The 22801-nt window shown below is 46.7% G+C and overlaps 2 protein-coding genes across 3 annotated transcripts; both read right to left on the bottom strand.

Annotated features, from left to right (window-relative positions):
• Nucleotides 1-998: 998 nt before the first annotated feature.
• Nucleotides 999-11372, bottom strand: TMEM160 (transmembrane protein 160). The gene is made up of 3 exons (XM_081869812.1): nt 11132-11372; nt 8501-8593; nt 999-1851 (listed from the first exon to the last, which is right to left on the bottom strand). The coding sequence occupies exons 1-3, from the start codon at nt 11322-11324 to the stop codon at nt 1595-1597; spliced, it is 543 nt and encodes a 180-aa protein (XP_081725938.1). The 5' UTR covers nt 11325-11372; the 3' UTR covers nt 999-1594.
• Nucleotides 11373-16154: 4782 nt separating this feature from the next.
• Nucleotides 16155-22148, bottom strand: LOC309345717 (NTPase KAP family P-loop domain-containing protein 1-like). Of its 2 annotated transcripts, none has more exons than XM_081869036.1 (4): nt 21943-22148; nt 20405-21094; nt 19584-19712; nt 16155-19432 (listed from the first exon to the last, which is right to left on the bottom strand). In XM_081869036.1, the coding sequence occupies exons 2-4, from the start codon at nt 20406-20408 to the stop codon at nt 17673-17675; spliced, it is 1893 nt and encodes a 630-aa protein (XP_081725162.1). In that variant the 5' UTR covers nt 20409-21094; nt 21943-22148; the 3' UTR covers nt 16155-17672. The 2 variants fall into 2 exon arrangements, with proteins under 2 accessions (XP_081725162.1, XP_081725161.1); XM_081869035.1 differs by having other exon boundaries at nt 21012-21094.
• Nucleotides 22149-22801: the final 653 nt, after the last annotated feature.

Here is a 22801-nt window from a genome sequence, read left to right as displayed (position 1 = left end):
AGGGGTCGGTGCGCACCGACCCCTCTCGCTCTCCAGGCTTCAGCGAAAGCCTGCATTCGCCCCATATGACACACACGCATTTCCTCTTGATTTTTGGAGAGGGAAAAGTGTGTCCTATAGGGCGAAAAATATGGTAACTGGTGGCTTGTAGACGCAGCTGCCTGGCATTGTGGGGAGGGGGGGTGGCGAGGGGAGGCATTTGTGGTGGTGGTGGGCCCTGGCAGCTTCAATGAGCTACAATGTGAAGAGTAGGATTGTGCCAACCTTTACAGCAGGGATGCAAGGGAACTTCTGGGTTCCATGCCTCGAGGGTCCCACCTTATCTCAAGAACCACCCTCACACCTTGATGTGAAAAGTCTGGGAAGCTATGAAGGGAGAAGACGGCCTTAGGTGCCAGCTGGCAGAATCGATGAAATCGCTTTTGTACGTACCCTGTTTTCCCGAAAATAAGACAGTGTCCTATATTAATTTTTGCTCCCAAAGATGCGCTAGGTCTTATTTTCAGGGGATGTCTTATTTTTCCATGAAGAAGAATATGGTACACATTTATTGTCTAATTGTGAGTCAGCCAGACTCCGTCAGGGCAGAGCAAGCAAGAGGCAGCAGCTTGTCCTCGCAGTGGCACAGGCTCTCTGATTTAAAGAGACCTTGCACTACCTGAACAGCTCCGGCTGTGCTGCAGCCAATCAGTGAGCTGCACGGCGGCACCTGCCGCTACGGTCCAGAGGCATCAGACACCTTATGGTAGCTTCGGGGGCCTTATATTCTGGGGAGGCCTTATGTTCGGGGGAGCTCTTATTTTGGGGGGGGGTGCCTTATATTACAGCGAGAGGCAAAACTGCAAGTAGGTCTTATTTTCGGGGGATGTCTTACTTTCGGGAAACAGGGTAGAAGTTAGTCTGCCCAGCTAAAACCAAGAGTTGTGTGCCCAGCTGCTATCAGAGGAAAGAGTGTGAGCAGTTTTTTGTCACCAGGTTTAGGAAAAAAAAGTAGGAGATTTGGTTTTGGTGTCTTTAATACAAATGTCAACTGATTTGGACAGGTGGAGCAAAGAAGGCATGGGCCAGTGGCAGAAGAGATACACCTGATATGTGAGGAGCAGGAGGATTGGGGAGTATAAGCAACACTGGAAAAGCAGGGCCAGGCTTTACAGGAGATGCCAAGAGAGCAGGGCATTTCTTACAATATCTTTAGCTGATAAATATCAGCTAGCATATCAATTAACTGGTTGAAGCGGGGGGCGGGGGGCAGAGCAGAGCAAGACCAACTTCAACAGAATGCTTACGTGCCAGAGATCCCAGTTCAGCAAGAGTGCGTGCTGCTGGCTCAGCAGAGTGTCCTCTGAACAATTCCCTTCTTTGTCGTTGCCGGTGACCTGATTTTTGCTACTGTCACTTTCCCAGAGCCCATCTGGAAAACCTGAAATAAATACAAAGCAGCCAACACATCCGCTTGTCTCTTGTTTGCAAGGAAGCCGCCTCTCCTTGCCCTTCGGCCCAAAAGGCAGAAGGATTCAAACATGCCGGGTGGGGTGGCCTTAAAAGCTGCAGTCCACAGAATACAATCGCGTGTCTGCACAAGCCAACTGGGCCTTCACTTATCGGACTTCCCGTCCTCCTTTTTCTTGTCCTGGCACTTGTCATTGGGGTCGTCCTGGATGATCTCCACCTCCAAGCGCCCAATGTAGAGGGAGATGGCGCACAGCCAGAACAGTGCCACAGTGGTGACTGCGGCACAGTTCAGGAGAGCCGTGGAAAAGGACAGCATCATGGTGCGACGGAGGAGGAAGAGGCTGACGAGGTAGGAGGCGCTGCCGTACGAGACGCAGATTCCACCCAGGATGAAGAAACCTGCAAGGAGATACAAAAGTCAGCATTGGGCAGTACTAAGCAGTGAATAGGGACGCGGGTGGCACTGTGGGTAAAACCTCAGCGCCTAGGACTTGCCGATCGCATGGTCGGCAGTTCAAATCCCCGCGGCGGGGTGAGCTCCCGTCGTTCGGTCCCAGCACCTGCCAACCTAGCAGTTCGAAAGCACCCTCGGGTGCAAGTAGATAAATAGGGACCGCTTACCAGCGGGAAGGTAAACGGCGTTCCGTGTGCTGCGCTGGCTCGCCAGATGCAGCTTGTCACGCTGGCCACGTGACCCGGAAGTGTCTGCGGACAGCGCTGGCTCCCGGCCTCTAGAGTGAGATGAGCGCACAACCCTAGAGTCTGGCAAGACTGGCCCGTATGGGCAGGGGTACCTTTACCTTTACCTTTAAGCAGTGAATATGCCTGTCTATACAACTCAACAGCCTTCTACTAAAACAAAAAAAAACCCTATGTGTGTCTGGATGGGCTTATACTGGAGGGGAGAAATCCCTTATTAATTCTTATGTACAGTGGTACCTCAGGTTAAGAACTTAATTCGTTCAGGAAGTCGATTCTTAACCTGAAGCTGTTCTTAACCTGAGGTACCACTTTAGCTAATGGGGCCTCCTGCTGCCGCCATGCGATTTCTTTTCTCATCCTGAAGCTAGGTTCTTAACCCGAGGTACTATTTCTGGGTTAGCAGAGTCTGTAACCCGAGGTTACCACTGTATTCTTTATAAATTCAGACCTTCAAGCTGACATTAAAAAGTAACATGAAATTTTATTAGACCAACTAAGTTTGAGCTAGGAGCACACATGCCTTCAAGATGAGCCAAGCTCTTCATGGGCTGAAAAAACAAACCACTGGTGAAAAGTTCTACATGACTCTAAAGCCTGCATAGGTCTCTTTTAATCTTGCCTACCTCTTGTCTCTGAATTAATATGGTTACCCATCCGTACTGAGTTTCCCTATTCACCAGAAGTGGCACAGGCTCAGAAAAGAAAGTATTTAATCTGTTCCTCCAAATCTGGAGGTTATTTGATATACAAAGAGACCCACTCCAAGTCTCCTGCTGTAGTGGTGGAGGGCAAGATCCCACTGGGACAGGGAAGATCACGCCTGGGGAGGTGAAAGGGATTCAGTTGGAATGTTTGACATGCACACTGTCTTGCAGAGGTAAGTTGTTATTTCCAGCATGATAAACCCAAAAGAGAAACCATGTGTACTCCACTGGCTCCTCAAAGATAAAAACTTGATCAGAATTATTCCTCACCACCACGCCTTCATATCTGTACAACTATGTCATTTCTCAAAACCACAAATGCCGTTTATAAACCAGGAACACCAACACAAGTAATTGTAGCTCAGTTTCAAGTATGAGGATCCACTGCCCCACTGTGGCATAAATGAGAAGCACTGTTTTGGAACCAGTTGACAGATTTAAGACTCAGCAGTGACTAAATCCTTTTCAGGCAGCCCTCAATATCCCAACAATACAGTGGTACCTCAGGTTAAGTACCGTATTTTTTGCTCTAGAAGACTCACTTTTTCCCTCCTAAAAAGTAAGGGGAAATGTGTGTGCGTCTTATGGAGCGAATGCAGGCTGTGCAGCTATCCCAGAAGCCAGAACAGCAAGAGGGATTGCTGCTTTCACTGCGCAGCGATCCCTCTTGCTGTTCTGGCTTCTGAGATTCAGAATATTTTTTTTCTTGTTTTCATCCTCCAAAAACTAGGTGCATCTTGTGGTCTGGTGCATCTTATAGAGCAAAAAATACGGTACTTAATCCGGAGATCCATTCTTAACCTGAAACTGTTCTTAACCTGAAGCACCACTTTAGCTCATGGGGCCTCCTGCTGCTGCCACACCGCTGGAGCACGATTTCTGTTCTCATCCTGAAGCAAAGTTCTTAACCTGAAGCACTATTTCTGGGTTAGCGGAGTCTGTAACCTGAAGCGTATGTAACACGAGGTACCACTGTATTGACTTTGCTGTGTAACTGCTACTCTCTCTCCCACCCACTACACATATATATAGTGTCTGTGAGAGAGTGGGATTTTTACCAAAGCTGCTGCAATTCAAGAGGATGCTGTACCTAAAACTGTGGTCTTGTGTGCCTAGCTTCTGCACTGCATATGGAGGAGGATACATTAAAACAAACTTGCCCATAGTTGCAGATTGCCCCCTTCACTGTGCAGCCACAGGGAATGCTGGACACATGACAGTCTTTACTCTTCTTGCCTTCTCACAGAGCCCATCCAGCAACCTCCTTCTCCTGACTGCATTGAGGTGAAAGAGGTGACAATACTGTAATGAAACCCGGTATCTGGAGAAAAGCCAATTAACAAATTGCAGCTTATCCGCAGAACTATGGCTTGTTTTTAGGAAAAGCTATTTACATTTGGAAGATGACGGAATTATGCAAGCGCATAGGTCAATGCAATCTGCATAATTATCAGCGTGCTGAACTTCCTTTAAAATGGGGAAGGAGAGGCGAGGGAGGGAGAACCACTTTAAGGGGCCAAGTGTATGTTCTGGTGCCCTTGTTCCTCTGGGGAAAGGAACCAGTGCTACTCCTTAAGTGCTGGCCTGGCTGCAAGTGCTGGTGTGCTTGGGGGGGGGGCAAGTAAATGGGGAAAGAATTGAGATATTGTTACCCAGTTGGGCAGGTGGACATACAAAAATGGAGCGAAGAGGACAGAGAAGCACCTGCTGGCACAGCCTGGTGCTTAGGGAGCTGAAGGCCAGGGGGCCAGCATCTCACAAAGGACTTCTGCTGGGCCCTGTAATGTAGATTTCCTATAAGCAAGCAAGAATGCAGTTCAGAGCAGGGAAACTTGTGACCTCCAGGTGTTGTTGGGCTCCAGTCCTCATCAGCTCATCAGCTAGTGTGGTAACTGGGACCACATAACACATAACAGGACCACATAACACCAGTCCTGAGAGATCTGCATTGGCTCCCAGTACGTTTCCGAGCACAATTCAAAGTGTTGGTGCTGACCTTTAAAGCCCTAAACGGCCTCGGTCCTGTATACCTGAAGGAGAGTCTCCACACCCATCGTTCAGTGAGATCCAGCGCCGATGGCCTTCTGGTGGTTCCCTCACTGTGAGAAGTGAGGTTACAGGGAATCAGGCAGAGGGCCTTCTCGGTGGTGGCACCCGCCCTGTGGAACGCCCTCCCATCAGATGTCAAGGAAATAAGCAGCTATCTTACCTTTAAAAGACATCTGAAGGCAGCCCTGTTTAGGGAAGTTTTTAATATTTAATGCTGTATTGTTTTTTAACACTTGATTGGGAGCCACCCAGAGTGCCTGGGGAAATTCAGCCAGATGGGCGGGTATAAATAATAAATTATCATCATCATCAATGGTCAACTGTTATAGTCATAGTCCAGCAACGTTGGAAGGGCAACAGGTTACCCAGTCCTGATGTGGTCAAACCCTGCCTCCTCTTGTCTCCTTCCCTGCTTCGGGGCACATCAATTTCAACTTTCCTTTTTATTCAGGCTTAAAGAGTTCAAGTCGCCCATTTCATAGAACAAACCCTCTGCTTCTCCTTCCTCTCTGCACACCTGCTACCCCTTCCTGGGCATTCCATGTGGGCAAATGGAATACACCTACAACTCGTGGATCCTCAGCCTCTAACTGCCACGGCTGGCCTTGAGCTTTTAAAGTCGGCCACTGCTCCACACCCAGCTTTTTCCTAGGGACAAGCAAACTGCCCAAGGTCGCTGAAACAGTCCCTGTCTGACTTTCAAGGTTGTAGAATCGTTTGCTCTTCTGGGTGCCGTTTACAGAAGATGACATCACAAGAGCTATTAGTGTCTGAAATGTCAATTGAGACTTATTAAGGTTCCTCTTGTCTTTTGACTCACTTATTCAGAGAAGCTCTTTCTGGCTCTAACCATCAATTAGCTCTTCCAAATGTTGGAAGAATGACGGCCCCAGTCGTAGACAGTACAGTGTCTACAGACAAATGTTGCTCAAGGCGCATCTCAAGTAGGTTCCCCCTTGGACAACACAGCTCTCCGTAAGTCATTTGCTACACGGCAACAGCCCTAGAAGAACAACCTGCTCTTTTCCGGTTTGCAAAGTCTTCTCAATACAGTCACTTTAAAGCCATTTTGACTCCCCACCTGCAGCAGGGCAAATAAACAGGTTTTGCAAATGGGCAAAACAGGCTGTGCTGCTAGTGCCCACTTCCTGAGCTCCAGAGCTACAGCTGCGGTGTGTCGCCAGCAATACACCAGGACGTTGAAAAAAGCTGTGTTGGCCCCAGCTGGCGGGATGCCGGGTGAAACTGCTGCAGCTCTTTGTGGGAACTGAGGCGGTTTCACCCCGGTGCCTCGCGGGCTGCGGCGGGTGGGGGGGCTCTGTAAAATTGCTTGACAGCAGCACGCTTCTCAGCCATGCAGTTTAAAGAAGCGGAGGAAGGAACAAGCTGAAAGGGCACCCCACCGATTCAGCTTGATTCTCCCTATGTCGGGGCAGAGTGCGATGCTGGTTTCACCAGCGGTATATTGTTGGTGAAGCTGCCACAGCTTGAGTCCCTCTGCCTCTAGCTCCCAGCCAGTTTGTTTCTCCCTCAGCATGCTGGGGGCAAAGGCACTCGAGTGATACAGTGGGATGCAGTGATACAGTGGTACTTCAGGTTAAGTACTTAATTCGTTCCGGAGGTCCGTACTTAGCCTGAAACTGTTCTTAACCTAAAGGACCACTTTAGCTAATGGGGCCTGCTGCTGCTGCTGCCGTGCTGCTGGAGCACGATTTCTGTTCTCAACCTGAAGCAAAGTACTTAACTCGAGGTAATATTTCTGGGTTAGCGGAGTCTGTAACCTGAAGTGTATGTAACCTGAGGTACCACTGTAGTTTCACCAGCAATATACTGCTGAGTGAAGCTATCATTGCGGCCTGCCCCCATATACTGGTCCTGGGCAATATATTGATATATCACCCAGGCCTACTCTCCTGCTACGTATGCAAACTATACAGCTTGTGGTTGCATCCTTTCTCTGAAGAGCAGAGGGGCAGAAGACCAGAGGCTAGGTACCTTCTATTTCATCAGCTGTATTGGAAGACCTTGACCAAGTCTCAGAAAATGACCCATGGGGACCCACCCTTAGTGTTAGAGCCAGTGTAGTGTAGTGGTTAAGAGCGGTAGACTCATAATCTGGTGAATCGGGTTCATGTCTCCGGTCCTCCACATGCAGCTGCTGGGTGACCTTGGGCTAGTCACACTTCTCTGAAGTCTCTCAGCCCCACTCACCTCACAGAGTGTTTGTTGTGGGGGAGGAAGGGAAAGGAGAATGTTAGCCGCTTTGAGACTCCTTAAAAGTAAAGGTAAAGGGACCCCTGACCATTAGGTCCAGTCGTGACCGACTCTGAGGTTGCAGCGCTCATCTCGGTTTATTGGCTAAGGGAGCCGGCGTACAGCTTCCGAGCAGCGCACAGAAATGCTATTTACCTTCCCGCGGGAGCAGTACCTATTTATCTACTTGCACTTTGACGTGCTTTCGAACTGCTAGGTTGAAAGGAGCAGGGACCAAACAACGGGAGCTCACCCCGTCGCGGGGATTCGAACCGCCAACCTTCTGATCGGCAAGTCCTAGGCTCTGTGGTTTAAACCACAGTGCCACCCGTGTAGGGTAGTGATAAAGCGGAATATCAAATCCAAACTCTTCTTCTTAATTATCCTTACCACGGCCCTGAAAGGCAGGCCTGTAATTTATTCTCATATTACCAGTGATCAGTGTTAGAAACTCAGATATATAATCGCCAAATGGCACTTTAAACCTGGGCTGTGGTCACCATAATGGAATATCAAGGTTATGTGTGTCGTGTCCCCCCCCCCCACTCCATGGTATGATGATATTATTCTGATTCTGATTCTTATACCGCTTTATATTTTAAAGAACAAATCTCCAAGCAGTTTACAACACATTAAAACATCAAATAAAACAACGCAAAATAAAATGAATTCAAGCTACAAGGGAAATATTTCAGATCCTTCTCTCCGTGACATTTTGCTTTCCTCGGTGGCCAACCTGGCATCCACAAATCTCCACGTGGTCCCAAATGGACCCACGCTAGTCATAAAATGTGTCTGGCTAATTCTGAACACTGCCAGTGATGTTTAAAAATTGAATTGAATTAGAAAAGTGTCCTGTGGAAATTGGGGAAATTTTCCGATACCCTTGACTGGAGAGTGATGTAATTCAGCATGTATCACCTGTATTTAGTAAACAAGGCTAAAAGCGTTCAAACCGTCAAGCTTGCCTAATACTGTGGTTACAGTGGGCATCTGTTTGTTGTTACTAACCATCCTATGAATCAACATTTTTTCCGCTCCCCATCACTGCACACTGCAGATGAGGCAATTGTATGGCCTGTATGAACCCACGATGCAAGTTTCTGATCCAAAGGATAAATGAATCAGAGCCATGTAAGCTGACTTTGTGGCTTCTCACTTCTCCCTAAGGAAAGGGTGTTGGCCTGTTGACACAGGTAACCCCTTCTATGATTGTTATCCTCTTAGAAGAATGACGCCAACAACATTTTGATGGAATGATTCCTTTATCCATGGCAGCAAACTAAGATCTGCCAATATCCTGTCACCCCACCCTGAGTATCGACTTGCTTGTTACCTACCATAAGCTGCTTCGCGCCCCATGTCGCTCTGAACGTAAGAAATCACTCCAACACCAGTAGCCAGCAAGCCATTCCGAAACCAGGAGAGGAAACCTGGTGAGAAAGGAGGAAGGGAATAAGAACCATCTCCTCTGTGTTTAAGCAGACATGGTTTTATCAGATTAAATCAATACATATTAATAATGCTAATAGTACACCCTACATATATCTACTCAGAAGTAAGCCCCACTGAGACATACTCTCAGGTAAGCCTGTAAAATATGATAGTCTAGTGCTACTGTTAATAAACATAACTGTCACAGTACTTTACAGAACTGGTTGTTACAAGGATTAACTAAGACAATACAGTGGTACCTTGGTTGCTGAACTCAATCTGTTCTGGAAGTCCATTTGACTTCCAAAACGTTCACAAACCACGGCACGGCTTCTGGTTGGCCCAGAAACAATGCCAACAGCCGAAACGGACATTTGGCTTCCAAAAAACATTTCGCAAACCAGAACACATACTTCTGGGTTTGCAGCATTCAGGAGCCAACTTGTTTGGGAGCCAAGCCGTTCAGGAACCAAGGTACCACTGTATTCATGAAGCGTTCTGAACACTCAAAAACAGAAAAGTGCTGCTGTTGTTTCAGTTCTGAATATCTTTAAGTGTTCTTAGCTGTTAATGTTTTAGGTGGTGCTATGTTATGTTATGTTATGTTATGTTATGTTATGTTATGTTATGTTATGTTTTTATGTTATTCTTCATGATACTGTTTGTAAGGATGACTTTAGACCATTGTGCCACAGCTTGCCTGGCTCCTCCCTCTCTGCCCACTGAGAGGGAAAAGGGAAGGAGGAGCAGGCAGTTTGGTGGGCAACTGGCGGCCCAACTGCAAGCAACTGTGGGAGTAAGGTGGGTTGAAAGGCAATGGAAACAGCCATGGTGATTTAATGAGCATTCACGTTTCACATTATTCTCTTGGAGCAAATTGGTTTTATTATAGAATTTTTATTGGTATGTTAGAATATTACTTAAACCACTCTGAAAGGTCTGGCTGAAAAGTGGCATATAAACATGTTAAATACATGAAAGAATGCAAGATCAAAAGTAAAGGTAAAGGGACCCCTGACCATTAGGTCCAGTCGTGACCGACTCTGGGGTTGTGGCGCTCATCTCGCTTTATTGGCCAAGGGAGCCAGTGTACAGCTTCCGGGTCATGGGGCCAGCATGACTAATCCGCTTCTGGCGAAGCAGAGCAGCGCACAGAAACGCCGTTTACCTTCCCGCCAAAGTGGTACCTATTTATCTACTTGCACTTTGGTGTGCTTTCGAACTGCTAGGTAGGCAGGAGCAGGGACCGAGCAACGGGAGCTCACCCTGTCATGGGAATTCGAACCGCCAACCTTCTGATTGGCAACTCCTAGGCTCTGTGGTTTAACCCACAGCACCACCCGCGTACCAATGCAAGATTACAGCATCAACAAAATCTGAAGCAGCAGCTAGAAACAGCATAATGATAAAAGTACTTAAAGACCCTGAACAATACTGTAATGAAGTCTTAGCTAAGGGGCAGGCAAAGAAACAAACCACCAAACAGGTGCCAGTGGAAGGCCCCAGGCTCAGTCCTGAGACCTACAGTTAAGAGGGTGAAGAAGCAGATGGTGCAGAGAGATCCCTTGGCGAGGTGCCATTCAAGAAAACTGATCATTCAGAGCTAGAACAGCCTGGTCTAAGCCAGGAAAAGGCACTTCCTGTATACTGAAAGGGTAAGGGTTGGTGGGAGTTACAGTCCTACAATCTCTGAAAGACCACAGGTTCTGCATCCCTGTTCTAAATCATGTTCCACATAAGAGGATCTTTGATATTTAGTTAAAATCACTAGGCAATGCTTCAATTGACTGTTTTGCCTAGTACTGTACGTAAAATCAGTCACGAACTCTGCTGATATAAAGCTAGCTTTGTTTCTCTTCACAAATGATGTCTGACTAAAGAAGATAATACAGACCTCCAGGTGTTGTTTCAACTACAACTCCCATCAGCGCTGACCACTGTCCATGCTGGCTAAGTCTATATGCAGACCTCAACGTCCAGTGTAATTGTGGGGGGTTTTTGGGGGGGGGGCGGTGTGTGTTTCTGATCCCTTCCAACTCTGCGTTATGCACCACCTACCACAGGCATAGGCAAACTCCAGGTGTTTGGGACTACAGTTCCCATCACCTCTAGCTAACAGGTCCAGTAGTCAGGGATGGTGGGAATTGTAGTCCCAAATATCTGGAGGGCCGGAGTTTGCCTATGCCTGACCTACCCTGAAGATGAGCTCTGCCGAACTCTGAACCTTGCACATTGATAAAGGTACTGCCTAATAGCATATATATATATATAATATTGTTGGGGGATATTAAAGCTAAACATGCAATGTAAAATATCTAAAATATGGAGTTAATTTTAAAAGCGGGATCCTAAGAGGTGACCCTTGGCCCACATTAAGCCTCCTTGTTCCCGCCCTGCAACGTCTTTATCTGTCTACTTCCTGCAACAGGCATTAAGCCCCGCCCCTCCAGAAGCCCCGCCCACGCCGGCCTTCCGCAGGCCCCACCCCCTCCCTGCGCGCGCCTCAGCCCCCTCTCCGCCCGCCGCCCTTCCCTCACCGGTCTCGTGAGCTTTCCTGAGGAGCCAGGCGTCTGCCTTGTCCAGCTCCGAGACGACGGGAGGTCCCGGGCCCCGCCCAGAGCTGGGCCTCGCCGCCCTCCCTTTCCACGGCCAGGCCTCTCCCCTCAACAGGCCGCCGGCCCCTCTCGCCCGCGCCATGGCCCGGCTCCACCAGCCCCCGCTCAGCGCCATGGCGGCGGCCTCGGGAAAGGCTCAAGACGAAGGAGCCGGTGTGCGGAGAAACCGCCCCTGTCAGGCGCGGAAGGCGGGGCTGGCGCTGATAGGCCGCGTGGGCTGCCGCTCCCCGGCAGCGCCGCCCCTCCGCCGGGAGATTTCGAGAGGGATTGGCCGAGGCGCCTGTCGTTGTGAAGTGAGGCGGATACGTTGCTTATCAGGATAGGTCCTGCGTGACCCATCGGGTATTCTACGGGGTACCTTCATCCTTCTGATTGGTCTCCCGAGGGCATTCTGGGAGATGCAATCGCTTTCCTCAGCTCTGGGCTGCCCCGTTGCATGCTGGGGATTGTAGTCTCTACCTCAGGAGAGCCAAGTACAGTACGCGGCTACACTGTACAGAGAGAGAAAAAAGCGGTTGAGTGACAGAAAACGTCCGCAAGGTTTTAGGACCATTTAGGACCGAGGAAAGCTTCGCTTGTGTGACTGACGTGTGGAAGGAAGGAAGAAGACGTTTTAATTTCCAAGCTCCGCTCAATTTGCCATAGGAAAATATGAACAGTGGGCTAAGAGTTCAGGCCTGTCATAATAATAATAATAATAATATTTTTTTATTTATACCCCGCCCCCCCCCCAGCCAAGGCTGGGCTCAGAGCGGCTTACAAGCAATAATAAAAACAAGATGAATGATTACAACTTAAAAACAAAAATAAAATACATTAAAATAATGGAACATTAAAATATTAAAATTTAGCCTCATCGCAGGAGGAGAAGGAAAAGAAAAAAGAGAGAGAAGGAGGGAGGGAATCAAATTGGCTCCAAGCCCAAGGCCAGGCGGAACAACTCTGTCTTACAGGCCCTGTGGAAAGAGATCAGATCCCACAGGGCCCTGGTCTCATGAGGCAGAGCGTTCCACCAGGCCGGGGCCAGTGTTGAAAAGGCCCTGGCTCTGGTTGAAGCCAATCTAACTTCCTTAGGGCCCGGGACCTCTAGGGTGTTGCTCTTTATGGACCTTGAGGCTCTCCATGGGGCATACCAGGAGAGGCGGTCCCGTAGGTATGCTTCCAGCTCTGAAACCCATGTTCATTGTGGACCATCTCACAATGATATGACAGGGCTGCCATAAACCACAAAGATAATATTTGCAGTATTGGACCGCACTGCAGGGTTATCATAAACCCTACTAGGCTCCCAGTGCCCCATTTCTCCTGAGCCATGGACACCAGCGCCCTCAACTCTCTGCAATTTATTTATGACAGGAAGTGTTAGCAGGTGAGCATTCGCTTGAGGTCACCAATCTGTGTGTGCAAATATTGCCCTGCTTGGGGTAAAACCTCAAGTGTACCATATACAGTGGTACCTCAGGTTACAGACGCTTCAGGTTACAGACGCTTCAGGTTACAGACTCCGCTAACCCAGAAATAGTACCTCGGGTTAAGAACTTTGCTTCAGGATGAGAACAGAAATCGTGCAGCGGGAGGCCCCATTAGCTAAAGTGGTATCTCAGGTGAAGAACAGTTTCAGGTTAAGAACCGACCTCCAGAACGAATTAAATTCTTAACCCGAGGTACCACTGTAGATGTATTTGGGCTCCATTCAAAGGCCCCACTTCCTCCTTAACACCAAATACAGTGGTGCCCCGCAAGAAGAATGCCTCGCAAGACGGAAAACTCGCTAGACGAAAGAGTTTTCCGTTTTGGAGGTGCTTCGCAAAACGAATTTCCTATGGGCTTGCTTCGCAAGACGAAAATATATTGCAAGTTCCTGCGTTGTTTTTTTCTCCCCCCCCCTTTTTCTAAGCCGCTTATCCGATAAGCCGCTAAACCGCTAATAGCGCTAATCCACTAAGCCGTCAATGGGCTTGCTTCACAAGACGAAAAAACCGCTAGACGAAGAGAGTCGCGGAACAGATTCTTTTCGTCTTGCGAGGCACCACTGTACCTCCAGAGAGCCAGGGGCCCTTTCTCTTCTACATTGGGAAAGAAATTGTGTCTCCATTAAAAAATAATAAATCATAGAGTTTCAACTATAAATGGTACCAATTTACAGAGTTTCACACATTATTTTTACAGGTGCCCCACTTCCCGAAATGGCAAGAGATTTCAGGGGTTCTGCTTTCTTGGGTCCAGCTTCCTCTGGAAGGAGAGATCTCTGGATGCTTATGTGAGTTTGCAGTGTTTGTATTTATGTACAATTATACAAGATGAGCACAGGAAGAGGCAAACAGCACAGCGTTCTTTCCCACAGTAAATTTACTGCCTCACAATCAAATCCCCTGGATCCAGCACTCCCCAAGATTAACCGCCCAAATTGCGAGAAGTGAGGTTACAGGGAACCAGGCAGAGGGCCTTCTCGGTAGTGGCACCCACCCTGTGGAACACCCTTCCTTCAAGGCAATAAGTAACTATATTACTTTTAAAAGACATCTGAAGGCAGCCCTGTTTAGGGAAGTTTTTAATGTTTAATGCTGTGTTTTAATATTCAGTTGGGAGCCGCCCAGAGTAGCTAGGAAAACCCCGCCAGATGGGTGGGGTATAAATAATAAATTAATATTATTATTTCTTTTCCTTCTGTTTCTCTCTCTGCCTCTCTTCCTCTCCCAAAATGCTTCTGTTGTTCTCTGCACCCACAGATCTCGAGCCTCACCCATAGGTGCTGGATAGGGGTGAAGCAGTCAGAAAAGGCATGTGTAATCTCTTTTGAAATGATTTTCATATTCCCACCATTTCTATTATTGCCCTATCATTTGGCCGAGTGAGGCAACTGCTTCAGGTGGCAGGTGCTGCGGGTGGGAGTAAAGCAGGGGCAGCCCCTCCAGCTCTTCCTGTTAGTTGGAGGGCCACATTCTCTTTTCTGCACTCACTAAGTTAGCCTGCTGCCCTTGGATGCAGTGGGGAATGCTGACCCACTGCCGGAGCTGAAGTCAGATTTACCGTATTTTTTGTCCTGTAGGGCGCACTGGCCCATAGGACGCACCTCGGGTTTTTTTTTGGGGGGGGGAATAAATAAATAAAATTTATTTCCCCCCCAGCCGCGGCTTCCACCCCAAGCCTTGCGCACACCTGCCCGAAGCACGGGGCACCCTCTGGAGGGCTCCGTGTGCTTCAAGCTGCAGGCTGCCGCCCCAAGCTTCGCGCGCCCGGCGGGACCTCCCACCGGGCGTGCAAGGCTTGCGGACACTCGCCCGAAGCACGGGGAGCCCTCCGGAGGCTGCGCAAGGCTTGCGGACACTCGCCGGGGCTGCAGGCTGCTGCCCGCAAGCCTTGTGAGCCCGCGGGAACTCCCACCGGGTTTGCAAGGTTTGCGGATAGCTTCCTGAAGCCTGGAGAGCGAGAGGGGTCGGTGCGCACCAATGCCTCTCGCTCTCCAGGCTTCAGTGAAAGCCTGCATTTGCCCCATAGGATGCACACACATTTCCCCTTCATTTTTGGAGGGGAAAAAGTGCGTCCTATGGGGCGAAAAATACGGTAACTGCCAGAATGTATATATGGGAATGGGGTGAGGGGTGGGGATCTTATAGGCGGTGCTTTGTTTCTGCAAAAAAAAAGGTGCCGGTACTCTCTGGGCACAAATTTTCCCTGGGGCCAGGAGAAACAATTACATGTTAAACAAATGCATGTTCTACTGAAACTTCATTATGATCTTGGTATATAGTTATTACATGATGCATGATAATGACTTGCGGCAATACCACAACTTTTTCTGCACTCTCAGTACCTGACTCTGCATGCTTATTTTCACCACAGGGTCATACCATCCGACATTCTGCTGGGACACAGGCTTGCACCTCCTACTTCAATCCTGGGAAGTATTTGCGCAGCTTAGAGAAGGAGGCACGATGCTTTGAGGGGGTCCAAGAGCCATCCTGACACCTTTCTAAAGCCCTCCCAGCTTTGGAAAGGAGGCAGCAGGGCCTGTCAGAGCCTTACGCCTCCTTTCCTAAGCTCAGAAAACGTTTGCCCAGTTTAGGGAAGGAGGTGCAATGTTCTGACAGGTCCGAGAGCCTCCTGTCTCCTCCCCAACAAAAAAAGTGGTGGAACTGTGTTCTGGCATGTTCAGCACTGCTAATAATCTGCTTCAAACATCAAAATGTATTGGGCTGGGTCCAGATATCAATTCTAACCCATAACACTCTTTTACTAATCCTGGAAATCAGAGAGCAAATTCACCAACATTATGTTCCATGACATTTATAGTTAAGTATAAAGACTTCAATACACACACACACACACACCAGCACTTGTTGGTTTATTTAATAAAATTTATATACCACTTTATTGTATTGACGCTTTTAAGGTGCTTACAAGAAATATTAAAATTATCGTAAACAACAGTTAAAAACAGTAATTAAAATGAATTAAAAGTAAAATAAATTAACAGTAAAATAAATTAAAATACATCACCATCTATATATCTCGGTAGGCTTGCCTAAACAAAAACCGGTGCTGAAATGTTGCCTTAACTATACCTACATAAATCTCAACAGAAAGTGATCTGACCATGTGCTGTTGTCAATATCTCCCACTTTTAGAACACCCTCCTCCTGCCCAGGTGAGAGGAGCCCAGGACGGCAAACCAATAAGAATTAAAACAAAATAAAAAAATTCCTTCCAGTAGCACCTTAAAGACCAACTGAGTTAGTTCTAGGTATGAGCTTTCGTGTGCATGCACACTTCTTCAGATACACGTGCATGCACACGAAAGCTCATACCTAGAACTAACTCAGTTGGTCTTTAAGGTGCTACTGGAAGGAATTTTTTTATTTTGTTTTGACCATGGCAGACCAACACGGCTACCTATCTGCAATAAGAATTAAAATATCCAAAAATACCCAATACAAATACCCCAATACAAATGCAGACTGGAAAATAGCTTATTGACAAGAGGGTCTTCAGGTAGGTCCCGAAGAGACAACAGACCCCCTAATTTTCACAGTGTTTCATTTTCCAGTGATACACATGCAGCAGTGCCATTTCAGGGTTTGGTGGGGGAGATTCCCATCTGAGTTTCAAGCTCTGCCATTTCGGTATATTAACTACTGATTTAAAACAATGCATATTGAAAGTATTTGTCTTGTTGCTTTTTAATGCCTTCTTTAACAGCCTCCTGTGTAAGAAACACAGAGATAGGAGCATTTGAGATACAATGATTTGAGAGTTGACTTAACACCCTAATTGGAAAACCAGTATTGATCCAGGGTTGTTAAAATTGTCTACCAAATGTCTAACTAGTATTGGTTGAGGTTTAATTTCTGGGCCATGGATATTGGTGGTTCTGGGGTATTTTTGTGTTTGGTTCTTTTAACTAGGGCTTTTTTCCAGCCCTGGAACTCACTAGAACTCAGTTCTGATACCTCTCAGGTAGGCGCCATTGCCATTCTAAGAGAACAAGGGAGGTGTTCATGATGAGTTCCGGCACCTCTTTTTCTAGAAAAATAGCACTGCTTTTAACCCTTTTGAGAAATGATAAGTGGTAGAGTCCTTCGAATCTCTAAGCTCAGCCTTCCTCAGCCTGGTGCCCTCCAGATGTCTTGGACTACAAGTCCCATCAGCCTCGACCAGCACAACTGCAGAAGGCTGTCTCACACCTGTATCCATATGCATTTTCAAACTGTTTGAGTTGTGGCTTGCTGTTGTGACAGTGTTCTTGATTTCATTTCATTTTTTTCATTTTTTGCTGCCTTTCTATATTAGTATACACAAGGCTGTTTACAAGCTGAAGGAACAACAAAATATACAACAAAGATCACACACACCTTATATCAATTTGATCCAATACAAAAAAGTCATCATAAAAATATATCTTTAAAATAAACAATTTATATCAAATAAAGTAACATTCAATAATCCATTACATATACAATAACATTATGTATCAGCAAATAATAATTAAACAGAAATTCACTCTCAACGATTACAATAAATAATTACTAAACTATAATCAGTAAAAGTAACAGCAATTCACAATGAATAAAATACCACAATACATACAAAACCTTGTAAAAGGGTCAAGTTGAAAAACAAAGGTACACAACTTACAAAGTTATTTAAAAAAAATATTTCTGAACTCATCTTCTGTCATCTCAGATGTTTCTGCTTTTCTTGAAGTCATGGTCTGGGAAAGACTGGAGGGTGGGGCAAGGCAGGTGGGAAAAGCCATCGTCTGATGGTCAGCACAAAGTCTCTCCCCCCTCATAATTCTTCCTTCAGAAACAGCTCCTTTATGCAGGAGACTCCTAGGGCTGGGGCGCCGGACAAGGCAGGTGGAAAAAGCCTTTGACTGATGCCCAGCACAAAGTCTCTCCCCCCTCATAATTCTTCCTCTGAAAACACCTCCCGTATGAAGGAGTCTTCTAGGGCTGGGGCGTCAGGCAAGGCGGGTGGAAAAAGCTATTGCCTCATGGCCAGCATAGAGCCTTTCCCCCCTCACATTTCTTCCTCTCAGAACAGCTTCCTTATGAAGAATACTCCTAGAGGTGGGGCGTCGGGCAAGGCAGGTGGGAACAGCCATTGCCTGATGGCCAGCACAAAGTCTTTCTCCCCTCAATGGATGGTGACTTGCTGCCTTTTCGTCTACTGTTTCTTTCTCTGCTTTTTCTTCCTCTGCTGTTATGCTGTTCAGGCCCCGTAGCAACTCAAACGGCCTTTTCAAAGAGAGATCCAAACTGATCAGGTAATTTGCCAAATATCTGGCCCACTTTGCTGTGATATGGGACCTGGTGACCAGGAAGCTTCTGAAAAGATCTGGATCTCCATCAAGTTCCAGAAGTTTTTGGATATCATTCTTAATCTTAGCCAATGCTGGCTCATGGTCATCATAAATCTCCAGTAATGTTTTGCCGTCTTCCTCTGTTTCCCTCCATAGCAGATTTCTTCCTTGTCTATCTGCTTCCCTCCTCTGGCTTTCCTCAAGCTTTCTTCGGTATCGGGCATCATCCAAACATTGCAAAATCCAGCTCAGGCGGCAAGGCCAGCCGTTGGAAAGAACAACCCAGTCTATCACCTCTCTGATGTCAATTTTTTCCTCATATTTCCAAGGAGCCTTCGATTCCATCTTGGTGATGGACAAGATGGTCAGGACTGTGTTCACCACCCTCTTCAGTTGCGCAGAATTCCCTGGGATGTATTCATTATTCATCAGGTGCTTACAAATACTTAACTTTTCGCTACAGCTGGGGTCTTCTAAACCTACCACCGTGATCTTGATGATGTTTTCTTCACAAGAGCATGCAGCTGGATTCCCATAATCCACCTTCAGAATCTCATTAAACAGCCTTAATTTGTCCTTGGGAGTCATACGCGGCAGGGAAAAGGGCAAGGACACAATTCGGTTTAAGTACAAGTAGCCGTTTGTATTTTTCTTTTCTTTCTGAATACAGTCCACAAGGATGCTTGGATCGGCAGCCAAGATGGAGATAAATGGGGCATCTTTGTTGGAAAGAAGTATGTTTATGGCATCCAGAACATCCACCACTTTGTCCTGTGTGCACCTGTCCAAATTGATGATCTTCAGGACCACCAGGATCTTTCGATTCTCTATCCATCCCAAGAACTGGAGGAAATTAGCTATGGTTTCCACTTCTTCTTTCACAAAGTTCATGAAGCCCATCTTGGCACTGAGGGTGTTTCTGTCAATTTCTATCTGAAGCTTCTTTTTCAGTGTGTAGTAGAACTTTGTCATTACGTGTATGAAAGGAGCGATAAACAGAATAGCCCCTACTAAAGCAGTGGATCCAAAGAGCGACTTTAAATTATCTTCCTTTATCAACATGCTAACTGCTAGTAAAATAAGAATCAAACCTATTATTATAGGAATGAAGAACTTCCCCCATCCTTTAAAAACCCATTTCCTTCTCTTAGTTTTTTTCAGAGATTGCCCATCAAGGATCATAAAAGTTGTAAAAAGTGCTTTGTTTTTTCCTTCGATTCCATCAAGCAGCGCTGTAAGAATGCCAGCCCAGATGTGGTCACATCCCACATACTCCCAGGCATCGAAATGGATGAAGATGTACTGGGTACCTTTGTATTCTTCTGAACCAGAAGCAGGGTAACATAGAATCATATGCCAAATGAGTGAAAACAGGGAATACTTTCTTCCACCTTCCTCTCCCTCCGTGGGCATGTGGCCTGTAAAAGAAAGCAGAAGCACACCATTTATATTAGTCTGTACCCGTTATTACTTGATATTGATTTCTCCTGGCCCCATTTTATTCCACACTCCTTACATTTTGTCTCCTTATCTGGGCTTTCTGTTCCCATGGGAATTGGTCGTACTTACTTTCAATTTCATCTAGGAGTCTTCTTTTGTTTCTTCCCCATGGTGCATAGAATCCCACTGTCACTGGCGGGTCAATCTCTTGTAGAGTCTTTGCCAGGGCTTTGCAGTAAAGGGTTTCGTGGGTTTCAACTGTGCAATCACAATCCATTTTACAGGAAAGAAAGCAAAAAGATAGTATTTTTTTAAAAAAACCAGGTGGATAGTAGCTGCTGTCGGCACCTCCTATTGCAACTACAGGCGTGAAATAAAGAGGCACGCCACAGGAGAAGTTAAAGGCAGGCTTGGGTGACAAGGGTTTTGCTTTTTAGCAAGCCCAAATTATTGCACCCACGTGAATGACAAGGATCTGAGAGGCGTGCTGCAGCAGCACAGGGTCAAACCATGTTGGCAAGAGGCATTCCCACCTCATACAACGCCTACCCATCCAATGCACTGAAGCTCAGAGACAACCCAAACTGAGCAGTTTTCTACACCCTCTGACTGACCCAAAACACCATGCTGTGGACACTAGTAAGCACTGTGAGATGCACGTCAGGTGGAACCATAACCAATGTGGGCCCTTAGATGGCCTAACATAAGGCTGTAATGTCAAGTCCACCATGGCCTGTATACCCTTGCTGCCAAAACCCAAAGTGCCAGCAATAGTATATGCAGCAGCACTGCAAAAGGATTGTGCACCAGAACAGGTCACATCCATCCCCAGCCATGTCAAGGCACGATTTGTAACAGCCCCAAACTGCTATTTAATGAGGAACTTCCCATCGTGGTGATGAAACAGTGGATTGGCAGAAGGCAGAAGGCTGACTTAATGTCGCACTTACCCATGAAAACACCTTGGGCGACAACATGATGATTCCGCTATCAAAGCAAAAGTAGCAATCTGAACAAAGGTGATCAGGGAGGGGCATCATTAACTGCCTGCCCCTTGTGCTGGGACCACTGCTGAATGAGATGGGGTTGAACCTCCTGCTTCAGGGGCCACGGGGAAGATGTAGCACTGACTGCCCTAAGCATGAAACTAAAGCAGCCTGGCTACAGGCTCATACCACCACTGCTGCCACATGTGGTTTCTCTTTCCTCCACAAGGCTTCCTCAGAGGCGCATGTACCATAAAGATCTGAAGAAGCCAAGAGGGAGGTGGGATGGGCTTAAATAGCCCCCTGCTCTGCTTAGCTCACTCTGTGCCAACATGCAACAGCACAGTAGTTTGTGGGTAAAGGCACATCATCAATCAATCAATCAAATAAAATTTTATTTATATCCTGCCCTCCCCAGCCGAAGCTGGGCTCAGAGAGGCTAACAACAGTAAAATAATACAGCATGGCCCATTCCTGAAGTGGCTACAAAGGCCCACTGCTACCAGAACCCTGTGGACCGAGCAGCCAAGAGGGGAAAGTGCAGAAAACTGATGTAGTAATAATGATTCACCTTCGTGGTCTCTCATCAGTGCTTGGTGCTCTGGGTCATTCATCTCTGTGACAAAGCGTCTCAACTTCAGCAGCTGCCCAACTCTGTCGAAAAAGATATACATAGAATGAATACATTTTGGGACAGGACACTAGCTTAAAGGAAAGTTAAGTGGTGGTGGGCCATACTGCTTAAATCACACTGGGATGCTGTCAATTCCCACCATACCTAATGTCTCCCCATTCATCTCCAGGCTCAGTTAAAAGGTGCTGGTTAAAGCCAGGCTACTTAAGCATTATCTGTATAGCTCAGTGGGTAAGAGCATGGTGCCAGGCTTGCAGGCTTGATCCCTGTACGGGACAGCTACATATTCCGGCTATTGCAGGGGGTTGGACTAGATCAGTGTTTCCCAATCTTGGGTCTCCAGCTGTTTTTGGACTACAACTCCCATCATCCCTAGCTAGCAAGACCAGTGGTCAGGGATGATGGGAATTGTAGTTCAAAAACAGCTGGAGGCCCAAGGTTGGGAAACACTGGACTAGATGATTCTCAAGGTCCCTTCCAACACTAAAGTTCTATGCTTCTATTATCTCATCAGCATTTATTATCCTGACTGTCCCCTGTGGTCAATGGGTGAGGTGCAGTTGGGAACAAGTAGCACCCTGGTCATGCAGCACCCAGATCAGCCTTTCTTAATCTGTGTCCTTCCAGATGTTTTGTAGTACAACTTCCATTAGCCACAGACATGATGGTCATGCTGGGTAGAAATCCTTGGATATGGTCTGAAGATCCATGAGGCTAAAGCCAAGCTAGACAACGTAGGAATTCTCGTGGCTTGGGACTGTGCTGCATTCCCTGATCCATAACATTTATGCAGGTGCATAAATCATCTCTAGATAAGCAAGTTAATCCCACCCTCTTCTTTTCTGCCTTAAAAAAGAATGCACCTTACCTGGAAAAAAAACCAACACGAGCATGGACTTGTTTGGATCCTTCACCTGAAGGCTTGCCACAGATTTAGTGGAGCTTGAATAACCCCAGACACTGACTCTTGGCTCTGAATCTCACAGACTATATATTAAATGGGATGTGGCTAACCATGACACAATATAAGCAGTGGCTTTCAACATAATGAAAGGAAACTTGGATTACACCAGCTTGTTTGGTTAGAAGTTTGCTTGGCTGTAGATTCACAGAAAGTAAACAATTATCAGTTCATAAAAGCCAATAATTTATTGTTGTCACCATAGGTCTTAATAAAAGTAACCATCATACAGAAATGAAAAAGATTTCTTAGGATAGTTATGTAACATTAGTAATATCTTGGTAAGGTGTAGCTTTTCTTCACAAAAGCAAAATAAGCAACTTTTTCAGTAATCACCCTATGATTTGTGGCAGAATCAAGGTATTTGTTTCTTTATTTGCCCAGTGGCAGACCAATGAGAAAGTGACTTGGATTTTGGTTGCTTGAAAACAGAATAGAAAATGAGGGTTATGTTCAACCTCTTCAAACCTACAAATACAGCATCTCTGAGCAGAGAGAACCTGCCTCAACAGACTACTGTACTGTGGTAACTCTGGTTAAGAACTTAATTTGTTCTGGAGGTCCGTTCTTAACCTGAAACTGTTCTTAACCTGAGGTACCACTTTAGCTAATGGGGCCTCCCGCTGCCGCCACGCTGCCACCGCACGATTTCTGTTCTCATCCTGAAGCAAAGTTCTTTACCCACGGTACTATTTCTGGGTTAGCGGAGTCTGTAACTTGAAGCGTCTGTAACCCGAGGTACCACTTTAATGTGCTGTTTGTGGGG

This window comes from Podarcis erhardii (genome assembly GCF_964252035.2).
Source record: "Podarcis erhardii genome assembly, chromosome: 7".
NCBI classification, from domain to species: Eukaryota; Metazoa; Chordata; class Lepidosauria; order Squamata; family Lacertidae; genus Podarcis; species Podarcis erhardii.
The sequence above is the reverse complement of the archived record's forward strand: the minus strand, read 5'-3'. Positions and strand labels throughout refer to the sequence as shown.